Source organism: Podarcis filfolensis (assembly GCF_964270895.1).
Source record: "Podarcis filfolensis genome assembly, chromosome: 3".
Taxonomy (NCBI): Eukaryota; Metazoa; Chordata; class Lepidosauria; order Squamata; family Lacertidae; genus Podarcis; species Podarcis filfolensis.
In genome coordinates, this window is record NC_139606.1 from 97,715,670 (window position 1) to 97,732,037 (window position 16,368).

General features: G+C 43.0%; 1 protein-coding gene across 5 annotated transcripts in view; it reads left to right on the forward strand.

The window, feature by feature from the left end:
- Positions 1 to 16,368, forward strand: part of KCNH1 (potassium voltage-gated channel subfamily H member 1) — a 230,935-nt gene that overhangs the window by 121,418 nt on the left and 93,149 nt on the right. For all 5 annotated transcript variants that reach the window (XM_083605032.1, XM_083605028.1, XM_083605030.1 and 2 more), the window contains exon 10: positions 900 to 1,096. In XM_083605032.1, coding sequence (XP_083461158.1) covers positions 900 to 1,096 — 197 coding nt within the window. The remainder of the gene's footprint in view (positions 1 to 899; positions 1,097 to 16,368) is intronic.

Consider the following 16,368-nt stretch of genomic DNA (forward strand, 5'->3'; position numbering starts at 1 on the left):
GCAGAAAAACTGAAAATAAATGCTGTTGGGGTTCTTCTTCTGGCTTTACATGAGAGGGGGGAGAACATAGGTTTGTTGCTTGCTGTGGCCCATTGACTCAGTGCTAAGCCATGGTTTAGTGTTACACCTCAACACTGCCAGTTGCCTATGTAGCATCCAGCATCCACCTCTCCAGACTGCGTGTCATATTTTAGATACAGCATACAAAAAGAATACAAGCCCAGGAAGTTAATTGTCTCAAACGTCTATCTTGAAGAATGCTGCCTGCTTCCTTTCCTCAGCATGATAGTTTTCTTCCTTATGTATTCTGAAGCACTATGAGTTTGCATTGAATTTGTTTGTTTTATCAGCCTTATTTTTTTCCTTGCTATTGTGTTTTTGATAGGATTATAGGGACTGTAATGTTTGCACATTTTAAAAATGATGATGATGATGATTGTGAGCCGCTTTGAACCCAACATTGTTGTTGGAAAAGTGGAATACAAATATCAAATAAAAAAAATCAACTCTACCAAGTGTACTACAACTTGCATGCTTACACAGAACCAGCACCAGCTGGTGGGTTGATTTAAATGAGAGAGTGACCACATGGGAAATGTTTCCTTGTGTCCTTGGCTTCTCATTTAAATCTGGCCTGACAGCGCCAACTGGGGAAGAAGGTTGTTGGCAGCAAGTCACCGTGTACAGGGATATTTGGATCTTGTCCCTGGACTCCAACCAGAGGGCCCTGTTAAAAGTGTGTGTTCAGAACGTGGAATGAAATGAGAAATGCACTTTCAGTAAAAAAGAAAGAAAGAAAGAAAGAAACCTCTTGTGGAAATGTTCTGCTCTTGCTGTTTGAGTCTCGGCGCTGAGGCAGTCCTTTGATCGTGGATATTATTGCTGTTGTCTTTTCCTAGGCAAAGGAGATGTTTTTGGGGATGTCTTCTGGAAAGAAACCACCCTTGCCCAGTCTTGTGCTAACGTAAGGGCTCTGACATACTGTGACCTTCACGTGATCAAGAGAGATGCCTTACAGAAGGTGCTGGAGTTCTACACGGCCTTCTCACACTCTTTCTCCAGGAACCTCATCTTGACCTACAACCTGAGGAAAAGGGTAAGGAGTTATTGTGTGCTTATTGGGTTGGCTCTTTTCCTTTTTGATTGATTCTGTCAGGATTTTTTTTTTAAAAAAATGGAAAATGTGGGTATACAAGAATCCTCACTGGTAAACAACTCACCTACAGGCATATTTGCACTACAGTGGGGTATAACTTGGGCAACAGTCTGCTCCTCTGTTTCCTCACTTTGCACGCTCCCTGCATTCCTCCCCTCCCCCAATTCCGGAATTTGCACTGGGGATTCCTTTTTTTAAAACAGAATAAGACTTTATTTAGAGTTCAACAATAACAAAGGGGGGGGGAACCACAGTAGTTGTAACATTAAATCATTACAATTAACCAATTTTAACATTTTATAAATACTAAGAAAGAAATTATACACTGGGGATTCCATGGATTTTGTTGGATTCAGCCCATATACAGTGGTACCTTGGTTTAAGAACAGCTTAGTTTACGAACAACTTGGATTAAGAACGCTGCAAACCCGGAAGTAGGTGTTTTGGTTTGTGAACTTTTCCTTGGAAGCAGAACATGTTGAGTGTGTTCCATTTGTAAATTGAGTCTCCCGCTGCTATGGGAAAGCACACCTTGGATTAAGAATGCTTTGGTTTAAGAACGGATTTCTGGAACGAATTAAGTTTGTAAACCAAGGTACCACTGTATTGATTCACACCAGTTTACCAGAGAATTTTCTGCACCCCAGCAAACTAATATAAAATTACCGTGGAGTCAATTACAATGAAGCATGATATAAAAAATGTGTCAAATTGGTGGGTAAGGTGGGGATGTAAAAAATCCAATGTCTGTTGATATGCCAGTGTTCCTAGGAGACCCTGAGAACTGTAGCACTGCTCAAATAAATTCTCAACACCCTTTCTATGCTACAATTCCCAGGATTGAGAATCCTTGGCCTTGCACAAATAACCATAGATTCCAGAGTTTCCTAGCAAGAGGGAATGACCGTTAAAATCTGTAATGGAGATAGTTTCTGCTTCTTCACAACTTCGGTATCCAGCAAATGTGCCTCAAACCTTCTTCCTTATACCTCTCTTTTTGTATATGCTCAGAAATTTGTGAAGACGGGGGTGGGGTGGACTGTGCATATATTTACTGCATTCTTCCCTCACCCACAAACATTCGCTCAGCACTAAGAAGAGTCCGCTATTGCAAAAAGAGAAATGCAAACAGCAACATCAGCACTTTGAAGGATAGAATTAAAGAATTGCCATAAGAGGTTTTGTGGGAAGCATATTCTAAAATAAAGAAGTCTCCAAACTGAAGTTTGTGTTAGTGTATAAGAGTAAAGAAAATCATATAGTAGAAATATGATTGTGAATGTAACATGGAGAAATCCTGAAGTATGACATGAAATGAGGCCTCAGACAAAAGGGAGGCTACTCAGAGGTGAAGATTGAGGCCTGTTCTCTTCTCTGCGTTTGGCTCCTCTGAGTTATTCTCTACAACCCTTGAAAGTGGCAAGTAGCTGTCACTTCATCCAGCCAGTCAGATTTATTAACAAGAAACCATTGCTGATCACAAAAATAGCACCAGCATGTTTTAACATAGGCAATTCCCAGTCTACAAGGCCCCATGTTGCACTGTGAAATCTTGTCTGAACTGTGAGGGCAAATGTTAAAACCTTATATGTAGTGTAATTATCCCAACCCATCAAGAAATAACAGATTTTCTACCTACATTTTTTTTAAAAAAAGGAATCTTCCTGGTAGAATTAGACAGGGAGCAATGCAGTACATAATGAGCAGCATTTTCCACACCTCCTGGACTGCAGGTACATAAATGATGGCTTAAAGGTATTCTGGCACATCCGCTGTGCTGTGTTGTGGAATGGTTGCGTGGGCAGTTAGTATGTGTATTTATTTACTTGAAGATAGATATAATTGAGCTCCCAGGTCTGTGGCAGAAAATTGGCACAAGGCAATTGGTGTACAATGTTTGCCATGGTTTGCACGATATGGTTGCATTCTGCTAATGCTTTGAAATAATCTCTCAGACGAAAGAATCAAATACACTTTCTGGTTGTGGGGTTTTGTTTTAGCTCTGCATCATTTCTGGTGAGACGGTATGGGCTGCTTTCTGTGGTAATATATTTTAACTGTGTTGGAACTGTTGCTTCAGATACAAGGAAGATAGGAGAAAGCCATGAAATCTGATTAAAAGCCAGAAAAAGGCTTTACAAGGGTATAGCTTTGCAACTATAATTGGCACCGTGCAATGAGCGTAACCTATTTTGTCGAGACATTCCTTTATTATAGCTTCAAATACAGCATGGAATTCTTTGGCCTAATTAATTAACCTGTTTGTTAGTATGTTTTGACGGAGACGTGTGAGAATCACCACAGCGTTACGTGCCATTTTTTATACCTGCCAGTGGAAAGACTACTTATTTGTTTTCAAAATCATGTTGGCAGCAAACAGAGTTAATCATTTCATTATGCCCTGTTGAATTGAAGTACGCACTCAATTAGGTGCAAGCAGAATAAATTAGAGTAGGAAAACTTCAATACAAAGTGGATATTTCCTTCAGATTAAGGCTCAAGATCCCTTTATGAAGGACCACTGGACAGTTAAGTCCAGTCAAAGCCAACTATGGGGTGTGGTGCTCATCTCGCTTTCCAGGCTGAGGGAGCCAGCGTTTTGTCCACAGACAGCTTTCCAGGTCATGTGGCCAGCATGACTAACCGCTTCTGGTGCAACGGGACACCGTGACGAGTGCCAGAGCGCACGGAAATGCCGTTTACCTTCCCGCCACAGCAGTACGTGTTTATCTACTTGCACTGGTGTGCTTTCGAACTGCTAGGTTGGCAGAAGCTGTGACAAAGCAATGGGAGCTCACCCCTTCATGCGGATTTGAACTACCAGCCTTCTGATCAGCAAGCCCAAGAGGCTCAGTGGTTTAGACCACAGCACCACTTGCTCTCAATGAAGAGATGCATGGTGCAGCAACCCCGTATATCACCTTCTCCAGTGATGTGCAGTTGAAAGGCTGCCTGATGTCACATCAGCATGAAAACCAGCACATTTTTTTTATGGGCACACCTCTGCAGCTGCCGCCCCAACTGGAGGCACGCCCTGCCCCCCCACCTCACCTGAGAAGCACACTAAGCAGGAGCTGGGAGAGGACGGGTCCTTGCATCCCTTGGCCACGCAGCATCACCCGCCGGTGGGGGAAGCAGGCAGACAGTGAGAGTGGTGGCAGTGGCAGTGCCCAAGGTGGAGGAAGCAAGCACACATGTCCCGCTGCAGCTCTGGCCAGCGCCAGCAGTGCTGCATGGAGGCACCAGTTGGGGGAGCAATGCTTGCCTTAGGAGGCATAATGCTTTCCTTGCCCTGGGCTTTGGCAACCCACGCTATGCCACTGTTTGTAAGCAATTTCCCCTAATGAAATGCATCTTTGCATATTTCCTTCACAAACATGTATATTGTCATGCAACTTTATTCTTTTTATACACATTACTTGGCTGGAGAACTGTACTGCAAAATTTTGAAAGGTGGCTGCGTTTTGGCTCACTTATTATTTTGGGTATTGTGAGCTAGTTAACTTTGTTTTCAAATACACACTGAGACAACTTTCTCATTCCATCCCAGCTTAAGGTAAAGGTAAAGTGACCTCTGACCATTAGGTCCAGTCGTGGCCGACTGGGGTTGCGGTACTCATCTCGCTTTATTGGCCGAGGGAGCCGGTGTACAGCTTCTGGGTCATGTGGTCAGCATGACTACACGGAAACGCCATTTACCTTCCCACCGGAGCAGTACCTATTTATCTACTTGCACTTTGATGAGCTTTCAAACTGCTAGGTTGGCAGGAGCAGGGACCGAGCAATGGGAGCTCACCCTGTCACGGGGATTCAAACCGCTGACCTTCTGATCAGCAAGTCCTAGGCTCTGGGATTTAACCCACAGCGCCACCCGCATCCCCCACCCCAGCTCAAGAAACTGCTATCCAAGGCTACTACTCTTTTTAAACCAGAGCTTTCTTTATGCTAGGCTTAGAAGGGCTATCTGCGGATTGATTTGGAAAGACATATTCAGGCAAAGGAACTTCATTCTTTCCCTTTCATGTTATTCTATGAAACATTTATTATAGAAAGCACATTCCATCATAGCAATTTCCATCTGATTATTGAGATAATGGTATTTTAATTGGATTGCAGTCAGTGATAAAACTGATGCTGATTGATGGTGAGAATGGTTAAACTTGATTAGTATTAAGTAAGTGAACTGCATTCTTTTTCTTTTATTTGCAAGAAGCTGATTGCAAATTAGAATTGGCTACCCTAAGTTACCCAGCACACTTATTTTGCAGGCTGCAGAAGATGTAAACATTGTGTTAAGAATATGGATAAGGTATACCAAATGGGAAATGTTGAAGAAAAAATACGATCTGTTTTGAGCAAAGTGCTTCATTCATTACCCATAGGTTGCATTCCTGTTTGTGCTACAAATACCGTATTTTACGTCCCATAGGACGCTCCGTCCCATAGGACGCACCTAGTTTTTTGGGGGGAAATAAAGGAATTTCCCCCCCTTTATTTCCCCCCAAAAAGCAGGTCTGGGAAACTGAACCAGGTCGAGGAACAGCGGGATGGCGGCGCTGCGCCTCCCTGCTGTCCCCCGAGCTTGTGGGGCTGGCTGATGTCTGCCCGGCGCGAGGGGTGCTCTGCTTCAGGGTGCCCTGCCCGCCGGGCGGCAGGCTGCTATCCGCAGCGGGGGGAGCCCTGCGGGAAACTCCTGCAGGGCTCCCCACGCTGCGGATGTATGCCCGGCGCGAGGGGCGCTCTGCTTCAGGGCGCCCCTCGCGCCGGGCGGCAGGCTGCTATCCGCAGCGTGAGGAGCCCTGCGGGGAACTCCCGCAGGGCTGCCTAGGCTGCGGATGTGTTCCCCAAGCGCCGGGCGCTCTGCTTTCAGGGCGCCCGACGCTCCGGGAAGCAGGCTGCTATCTGCAGCGTAGGGAGCCCTGCAGGGCTGCCTAGGCTACGGATGTCTTCCTGAAGCCTGGAGAGCGAGAGGGGTCGGTGCGCACCGACCCCTCTCGCTCTCCAAGCTTCAGCGAAAGCCTGCATTTGCCCCATAGGACGCACCCAGATTTCCCCTTCATTTTTGGAGGGGAAAAAGTGCGTTCTATAGGGCGAAAAATACGGTATTTCGGTTTCTCATGCTTTGAATCTTTAAGGATGTTGTGTGACTGTGAGGGAGGAAGAGCTAGAATCTAGGTTTTAGGTGAGTATAATTCTATCAGTGTAACTTGCATGGGAATCATACACAGCAAGACATTGAAGAATGGAACAGTTAACAATCGTGTCCTTGTGAATCAGGTCATCTGTCTGATAGCTTAACTTTTTTTTTAAAAAAAGAACTGTATGCCCATTTATCCTTTTGATAAAGGAAGGCATGTTGAGTGCATAGTTAGACTATGGAACTCACTCCCACATGGGGCAGTGATTGCCATCAACTTAGATGGCTTTAAAAGAGGATTAGGCCAAACCATGGAGGAGAGGGGTATTGATGGCTGTTAGCTGCAATGGCAATGTTCTATCTTCACTGTCAGAGGCATTATGTCTCTGATCACTAGTTTATGGGAACCACAGGTGGGTAGGTGCTGTTGTGTTAATGTCCTGTTTGCAGGCTTCCCACAGTCATCAGGATGCTGTCTTAGATGGGTGATTGGCCTGATTTAGCAAGCTTGTTGTATGTTCCATTTATAACTGAGATACATTCCACAGTGACTTGTAGCAGGGCCTTCTCAGTGATGGCATCCCAGTTATGAAACTCCCTTCCATTGGAGATAACGTTTGCCCCCCCTTCACTGACACCTTTTAAAGGTCTGTGAAAGACCTTTTTTGTCTGGACTTTGGGGACAGAAGGGGTGGCTAGCCTGCTTCTATTTTCCGTGACTTCTGCATTGTTTCTGTTTCGTAATTGAATTGTAAATTGTATAATTTTGCAGTATTATGTTATATTTTACTGTATTCTTTGAATACTGCCTTGAAAACATAGGTTGGAGGATGGTCTAAGAATACAAAAGAATAACCATAAAAGTTATTTCCTGTTAAAATTGTATCCCTTCATGCAAGTTGCAAATCTGAATTGCAGAGGAAAGCTTCTGATAGCACAATTACTAGACAATAGACACTTTCGGCAGAGAAACCTTCCTCACTGAAACTCTTCTGTGCTGAAAACCTGCAGAACCAGGTTTATTGTAGACTGGAACAAACTTTTGCCACTCATTTGATGGAATAATTGGGTGCACTCTTCCCACCTTAGATCAAATCTATGCTGTCAGGTGCCATAAGAAAGCGGCAGAGATAGCGCAGGATAGTACGCACCCTGGAAATGCTCTCTTTCAGCTTCTGCCTTCTGGAAAAAGGTATAGGGTTATAAAGGCCAGGACTAGCAGCCTGAAAAACAGTTTCTACGTAAATCCAATTCTGGTTCTAAACGCAGCATAAGGGGTCTCTATAGTGTAGTGTATTTTAAAATGGGGTTTCAGAGTTTTTAGGGGTTTTTGAATGTTTTATGTAGTTTTTCAATTTCATTGTTCTGCATGGGACAATGACAATAAAGATATCATATATCGTATATCGTATACACCCCGCCACTCCGTTATTATACATGAGAACCTTTTCCAACTTTAAGTTTTTTTGTCCATCGTACAATCTGAAGTTGCCACAGGTACAGTCAATATTGTAACTGAATTAATTTCCAGGACACTAGGTTGAATGAAAAATTGTTGGCCTCAAAATAACTGTCCTACCAAGGGGATGTGAGAGCACACTGAACACATTTAGGATGGTTAGACATTTTTACCTACATCAATCCATCAATTCTACTGGGGATTCCAGGTTATACTTCTTTCCACTGGGAGATCTCTTTGAAGAATAGAAAGATTCCTATGGAAGAAGAAGTTTCCCATCATCCTTAGTAATGACGATTGGCTTAGTAGCTTCCCCCCTTTCTTCCCTCTGGTTTGAAACTCCACGCCTTTTAGCCTCTTTAATACTCATCAGTGGAGTGCCCCTAATTGGTACATTGGCAGAATGCTTCCTGTCTTTTCTGTTTCAGCAAATATTTGCTTTAGTTATGTGTACACTACTTCTTCTTGATTGCTCTTAGTTTACTTTCACTCACTCGGGGATGGGTGTGTTTGCTTTCCCTTGCACAGATGCATGTGGTAGTTTGCATGATGGGATATAGATGATTGCTCATGCCCTACCAGAGAGAGCTGGCTGGCTGGCAGTACCCTCAATTCAGGTCTCTCTAGTGCTCTCCATGACTTGAATATTTCATGATGCCATTTAGCCATTAGGTCTTTTAGATGGTGTGAGAGATGATTAAACAACTGGCTGCGAATACTACAGAAAGACCTTTTTCGCAGGTGGAATGCTCTAGCATTTCATTATGCTTGCTCTGCTCAGGAAGTCTAGACAGGCAGGCAAGCACATGTTTCCTTTAGGACTGTGGATTTGTCTTCTGAAATACAAGATGCAATCAGCACAATTATTTTATAAAGCTATATGTGAAATGATTACCCCGTGAAATAACTTGAACAATGTAAAATAATGGCTTTGGATTTCCGTGGCTCTACTCATTACATTTTAGGTGCGCACTTAAACTTGTGCCTATTAGTAGCATAATATCTGAACGCTGAAAGAAGTGTAATCTTTGGCAGAAGGCAAACCCTTCGGAAATAAATTGCAATTCTCGTTTAGTAGTTAGGTTCTCTTCTTAGTATAAGAAATGTTGGTTTTCAAAGATGCAAGGGCAATCCTTTAATTGTAACATCACATGACATTTGTGCCCCAGTTTGCATGTAAGGCTATATGTCAAACTATGGCTTTGTGCAAATGAGTGGGTTCCCAAAGTGAAGGTCACAGCTGTTGCATGCTTTCCACAATTGTGCTGCTCCTGCAGTACTACCCAGGATTAATCCTTGGTTTATCTTAAGAGTTATGTCCAAATCCACATTTATGGTCTGCCTCCCCTCAGACTATGAATGTATAAACCAAGACTAAACCTTGGTTACACCATGTGTTTTGTATAGAGCAGTGTTTCCCAAACTTGGGTCTCCAACTATTTTTTGGACTACAGCTCCCATCATCCCTAGCTAGCAGTGGCCAGGGATGATGGAAATTGTAGTCCAAAAACAGCTGGAGACCTGTGTTTGGGAAACACTGCTCTAGAGTGAGAAAAACCAATAGCCTGGGTTTAGATTCAACGCTAAGCCCAAACCATACCTTAGCCTGGGTTGGCCACAACCTCTACTTTGGAAACCTGCATGTTTTCTCATTCATGCTAAGTCTTGGTTTGGCTTTGTGTTATGTGTGAATCTAGTATAAAGGTAAAGGTAAAGGGACCCCTGACCATTAGGTCCAGTCGTGGCCGACTCTGGGGTTGTGGCGCTCATCTCGCTTTATTGGCCAAGGGAGCCGGTGTACAGCTTCCGGGTCATGTGGCCAGCATGACTAAGCCGCTTCTGGCGAACCAGAGCAGGGCACGGAAACGGCGTTTACCTTCCCGCCGGAGTGGTACCTATTTATCTACTTGCACTTTGATGTGCTTTCGAACTGCTAGGTTGGCAGGAGCAGGGACCGAGCAACAGGAGTTCACCCTGTTGCAGGGATTTGAACCACCAACCTTCTGATCGGCAAGTCCTAGGCTCTGTGGTTTAACCCACCGCGTCCCTTGAATCTGGTATATAATTGTATAAATTTGATGTCACACTTTTAAGCATCTCTCTGCTTGACTGATGGTCAGCTGTTTCCTGTTTTGTCTTTTGGGTGTTTTTTATCCATAGAAGTAAAAGATCAAGAAAAGCTTGTAGCATGTCAATTCTGATGCAATGACATAAACTGCATTCTTTGCACTTACCATATAAAAGTACATTTGCTTTTAAGATTAATGTATCCTTGCCTTCAGAAAATCTTAAAGGGAGTAGTTCTGCCAAAAAAAAGAGAATCTGGCCATTGTTCCTGTCTGTCTGTGATAGGGACACTAATAGTTTATATTGCAGGTAACATTATTCAATACTCTTTGCAAATTACTGCAAGATTTTGAGCAAAGCAGAATTAATATCTGACCATTTGCTGAAAGAGCTTGTGCATCTCAAAGACATGCATGATTCAGAAGCAGATGTTAGATCGATACGAGATGAGAATCTACACCCTATCTTTGTCAAGGTGTTCTTTTCTTTTCTTGCTTTGCAGAAATGTTATATTTCCACATCCCCAATTGAGGCTGCTGTCGTAAGGGAAATGCGACACCATTTTTGTATGCACAATTCATTAAGTACTGCTCAGGGCTTTACTGCCACTCGAGACGCGCATTGGGATATTGTTTATGCTGACCTGTTTTCTAAATTAAATAAGATAAACTCACTTGTCACATTCCATCACACACTGGTTCAAATGGCTGGAGCAGAGGAAGGAAATGGTGACAGTGCTGCCAATCGTTACAGATTAATCTGGAGTTGGTCTTGTGGTTACATAATTCAAGCATTTTTCTGAAGCTAAGTGGAGGTAGGTTCGGCCAGAGTTTAGATGAGAGACTGGGAACCCTACATACACTGCCTTGAGTTGCACCCTGGAAGTCTCCTATGCCCTTTCACCGATTTGAAAAGCGATTTGTTGCATATTGGAAATCAGTGCCTGAAATAAAAATATAGCTTAAAATATAATGAATAACCTTAAGGAATAAGAAGAAGTGGAGAGTCCCAGGCCTGGAACAGATGAGACTCTGGAAATGAAATCAAGCCTCTCATATTCTCTCTTAGTAGCTTTGAGGGAAGGGGTGGTTATAGTGGCAAAGGTAGAAGGGGTGACCTTAGCCTCAGCCTAGTATACCTGAAGGAGCGTCTCCACCCCCATCGTTCTGCCCGGACATTGAGGTCCAGTGCCAAGGGCCTTCTGGCGGTTCCCTCACTGCAAGAAGTATATGTCAATTACTTTTGCATTTAGACTGTCTCAGTATCCACATAGTTCAAGGAACCAGGGCCTTCTCAGCAGTAGTGCCCACCCCCGTGGAACACCCTCCTACCAGATGTCAAGGAAATAAACAACTACAGTCATACCTCTGCTTGCGAACATGATCCGTGTGGGAAGCATGTTCGCAAACTGCAGTGTTCGTAGCCTGAAGCGCCATGTCTGCGCACGCGTGTGGAGCAATTCAGTGCTTCTGCACATGCATGTGACGTCATTTTGCATTTCTGCGCATGCGCGAGAGCTGAAACCCGGAAGTAACCCGTTCCGGTACTTCCGGGTTTGGCACAGTCCGCAACCCGAAAACGCGCAACCCGCAGTGTTCGTAACCTATGACTTTAACTGACTTTTAGAAGACACCTGAAGGCAGCCCTGTTTAGGGAAGTTTTAATATTTGATCTTTTACAATGGTACCTTGTTTTGAATCTGGGATCCGTTCCAGAGCCCCGGACGCTTCACGAAAGGAATGCTCGACAAAGTGCCGCTCTATGCACACGCGCAGAGCAGTTTGTGATTCTGCGCATGCGCAATTTGGGGCTTCTGTGCATGTGTGAGCGGCAAACCTGGAAGTAACCCATTCCGGTACTTCCGTGTTTGCTGTGGACATTCGGCAAATTGGATGGTCGACAGTGCGGACGTTCGCGGAGGTATTACTGTATTGTGTTTTTAATATTTTTTGGGAAGCCGCCCAGAGTGGCTGGGGAGGCCCAGCCAGAAGGGCAGGGTATAAGTAATAAATAACAACAACAACAACAACAACAACAACAACAACAACAACAACAACAAACAAAATATCTCCCTCCACCATTTTTCCCATCTACAATTCCCCCCTCCAATATGCCATTTGTATAGCAGCTTCGGGAGGTGGTGGGATTTAGACTGGGGAAATAACTAGCACAGAAAGAGTTAAGCCGCTTCCCCAAACTAGTCGCACCTCAGCTACTCTTAAAATAAATTCTGATCACAGATTTCCAGCATCTTTTCTGGTTCTCTTCCCTACACTGCCTAAGTTATTGAGTGCAGTTATGCTGGCTTTCCTACTAGAAACCGTTGTACAGTACAGCTGAACGATCCCTAATTTGTCCACGATTTCCACTGTCTGCTTTGATTTTAAGTCATTTCAACAGCAACCCATATGTGGCATTTTTTGCCAGTGAAAAATAAGATTGCTTCAAACAATTTATTAGTTTGCAGAGTTTCAGTGTCTTCTGCCCTTGTATGAAATGTAAAGAGCTTCATTTTATGTTAGTCTAATGGAATCTATGTAAGGATCTGTAGACATGGTCGAAAATTATTTGGGATAAAGTTTCGGCATTATCATCTCCAGTCAATATAGAAAGCTTTTCTGGCGTTCTTTGACACACACATTCAGTGCAGCAATTCTCTTCTGACAATCGGGACATGATTTAGAAATGACCCTTCCATCTCCATGCCTACTTCTAGTCTAGCCTTGCTGCACTGAAGGGTAGATTGAAATGCTGATGAATTGTGTCCAATTTTGCATTTCATAAAGACAGCTACATTTCTCACTTTCAGCACCAGCCATACACCTTCTCACGGTGTTTTCAGGTGCCTTTCTTCTTTTCTAAAGTTGGTAGATAACATAATGGTAGATTAGATGAATTGCTAACGTTCTGGCATTCCTTGATCTTGCGGCATTCGCTCTGAAAATATCTACAGGACTTTCAAAACATTCTTCTCCACTTAAGTAATCACTGAAGGTTACTCTATCTGGATGAGTGTCTTGAATATACTATGGGTAAGCAGTTATATTGTATGACAAATCATGCAGTTCTTAGGAGACTTAGGAAGTGTAATATGGAAATTCATGGGAACACCAAATGCAACATGATATGTCCATCCAATTGAAATCTGGGCAGCTAAAATAATGTCGCAGGACTTTAAAGGTAATAGCAGCAAAACCAATTGCCTTTGTCTGTCCCACCTGCAATAAAATATGTCTCTCCCTTATTGGTCTCTCCAGTTTTAGCTAATTTTTCCTTATCCAGCCCTCCATGTTATAGAGAAACTGGGTGTCAACAACATATTGGTAACTTCTAATCTCTAATTCTCCAGCAACCACTCCCAACACCTTCATATAGATGCTAAACTGCAGGGCGGGCGGGCAGAGACCTTAACATTGTGTGCCAAATCCAGTTAGGGCACAGATAACACCTAATTTACAATATATCACAACAGACTCTTGCAGAACATTAAAAACACAGAAGAGCAAATATTTTTTAGCTCTGTCAAAGCTTTTATGAATATAATTAACAATAGAAATGCCTAATATTGTACTCATTAAACCTCCACCTTCAAATTTAAACGTTTCCTTTCAAAACATACCTTTGTCAAAACTATGCCAATCCAGAACCATATAAAAAGCTAGCCTTTTGGCAATTTATTTGCATTAAAAAAGACAAAATAGAACATCAAAAGACAAATGAACAGAATAAGTTAATAAACAGCACAAAATGAAGATAAGAGAGAAAGTCAGAGACAGAAATGTTTCCCTTTTTAATTTCTCTGCAGCATTTTCCCCATCCTAAGGTCCTAGCTCACTCAGATGTGTCAATGTCTCTGTTGTCAGCAACAGACTGGACAAGATGCTGCTGGCATCTGTATAAAATCTGGGTCAAACAGAGAAAAGCATCCAGATGGAATATAGTTGAATCACTGATGGGTTATAGGAGCTCACAGGAAACCATTGCAAAACAACTTATCTTTAGCAGCACAGAGCTAACTTTCAGAAATGGCAACTGCTAGAGTTTGCATCCAGCCTCCCTTCAGTAAGCAGCAGGTTAGGAAATGACAGCCAGGTGCCTTCTAATGGCCATCTCAGACCATGACCCCATCCATCTCAAAGGCCACCAGCAGCCTGACATCTAGAAGACGGAGGGTTACACTGGGGCCAGCTGTATTTATGGCTGTTGGTTTGCCTTTCTCTTTTGGTTTTTAGGCGGCAGGATATAAAATGCTGCTAAGCTGGGTATTTGTAGGATGCACTCCACAGAAAAAGAAGCTTAGCCCCATGATTGCCTTTTTAAAAGGACAATTCTTATGACATTTACATTTTGATCTGCATTTTATTAATTGCTCTGCTGTGGATTAATTGTTCTCGAGGTGTAATTTGATGGTTTTGTAATTTTGCTATGGCGTTTTGTGCACTGTCTTTTGAGGGCAATGTGACCTACACTGAAAGGTGGCTCAGAAATCTTGAAATAAGGACTAGATCCTTACACTGATGTAAATTCATTATTTTCCCACTAGCACTAGTAGAATTGGACTATGACAGCAATCACAATAGAATGAGAGCCAACGTGGAGTGAGGAGACGTCTGCTCACACAACAGGGCTTCTTCTTCCTCGTTCCCAGGCTGTCCCTTACATCCCCCTGAAAATTCTGGTGGATTGGGGGACCCTCCACAGCAGCTTTTGGGGATATATGGGGTGCTGGAGGAGGAAGAAGAGAAACTAGAAGCCTGGTTGTATCAGATCTCTATTGCATAAGCAGGTGGACGTTATTAATGTCACCCATTGAGTTTAAGGCTGGAATCCTATGTATAATTTCCTGAGAGTAAGCCCAATTGAACAAAGTGAAGGGACCGTAAATATACCTAGGACTATACTGCAAGAAAGCTTCCTTTGATTTGATGCTGCTTTGTGGTTTTAAGCAGCAAAGGCAATGCACTCATACAGATAGGAAACATTCAGTTCATTTAGCAGAGTTTAACATATTCTTTGTCAAACTCTGTCCCACATCCTGAGGTTTGCGGAATAAATTGTGAATCATTTACCAGAGGGATAGATACAATACTTGGTTTTCCTTGTGTGGAGTTGCTTTGAAACAAATGCGTTCTCTCCTGTTGAAACTTCTAAAGTGCACTTCTGGTCTTCTTTTGTGTTTGCTTCATTTTGTTTATTTAGAACACAGATGCTTTTCAGATCTTTCATTTTGGCTCACCTGTCTCTGTGGATGCAAGTTCAGAGTAAGATAAAGGAGCATCTAAGGAGATGTTTATTGTTAGCAGCAGGCTTAATTTTTATATATTGGAACCTCGATGAAATAAATCTTTTGATGATGGAGCACAGTGCTGTGAACTATCCTAAGTTTTCTTTAAAAAACCCCACCCCATTTGCATCTCCCCAAAACTGGCAATCAGCAACTTTAACTGGGTGTAGCATTAACCTAGATACATCCAAGTGTCGTTTTTCTCACTTTTAAGGCTCTGTTGTTAGTAAGAGGGAAGAAAATGAACTTTTGCCACTCTTAGACTACACCCAGACTTCAGTTTCCTGTGAGCTGCATCAGAAAACTATGTAAGCAGGTTGGCAATTCCATACCAAATGTATCTGTCACATGCTCCTTTTAATGAGCGTCTTCCTGCTTTTTATGTACTTCTTACTTTTTTATTTCCATTTATATGCTTATTATCTGTAGATCTTGAAGCAGTTTATAGACAAAATGCATGCACATGCACACACAATAAAAACAATGTCCAATGATTTACATTAAGAGATAAACAATATTCATATCCATATCAGCAATATCAATATAACAAAAGCAAAACGCAGGATCCTAATTAGCATAAAATGCACCCATTCATACAACCATTGATACCTTGTGGGGTGGGGGGTCAGGACCTTGCCACACAACCACTCACCCAATCTCACTCCCACCATAAGGGGACACCTGCAATTTCCTTTTCTGTTTTCATCAGAATTTCCCAGCGTCCCTATTCTTGGCTTCAGCTGGTGGTTAGCGAGGAGAGCACTTAACTGCAAACCCAGGTCTAGATGACATGCTAAGCCAAACATTGTCTTAGTTCCATGCGGTTTGGGAGTAAAAAAGAGGGGGAAGGAATGAAGTGGCTCTCTCTCTCCAAGAGTCTACAAACTAGTCCGATCCCAGTAAACCATAGTTTGACTTTCTGAGTTGCGTGGACACTGCCTGTAAGGAGTTGATTGCCCCTGGGGAAGCAAACACTAGTTTCTGAAACATGCCTGGTTTGGAACATTTTGAGAACTTCATCTTTTTGGTTTATTCGTGCATTCAGTGCCTCCACCCCTCTTTAATCACCCCCCCAAGACATTGAGGCCTGCTTATCTCATTGACCAGATTTCTTGGTCAAAGTTTGCTTTCATTCCACTCTATAGCGTCCTAGAATGCAGGCAGATTTACCCTCCAAATGACTTGAGCAACACCCACCAGAAAATTGTGAAGTCTATAACTGTGGCTGTACTCATTCAGCAGCCAGGGTGTGGGGAAGAGAAAGG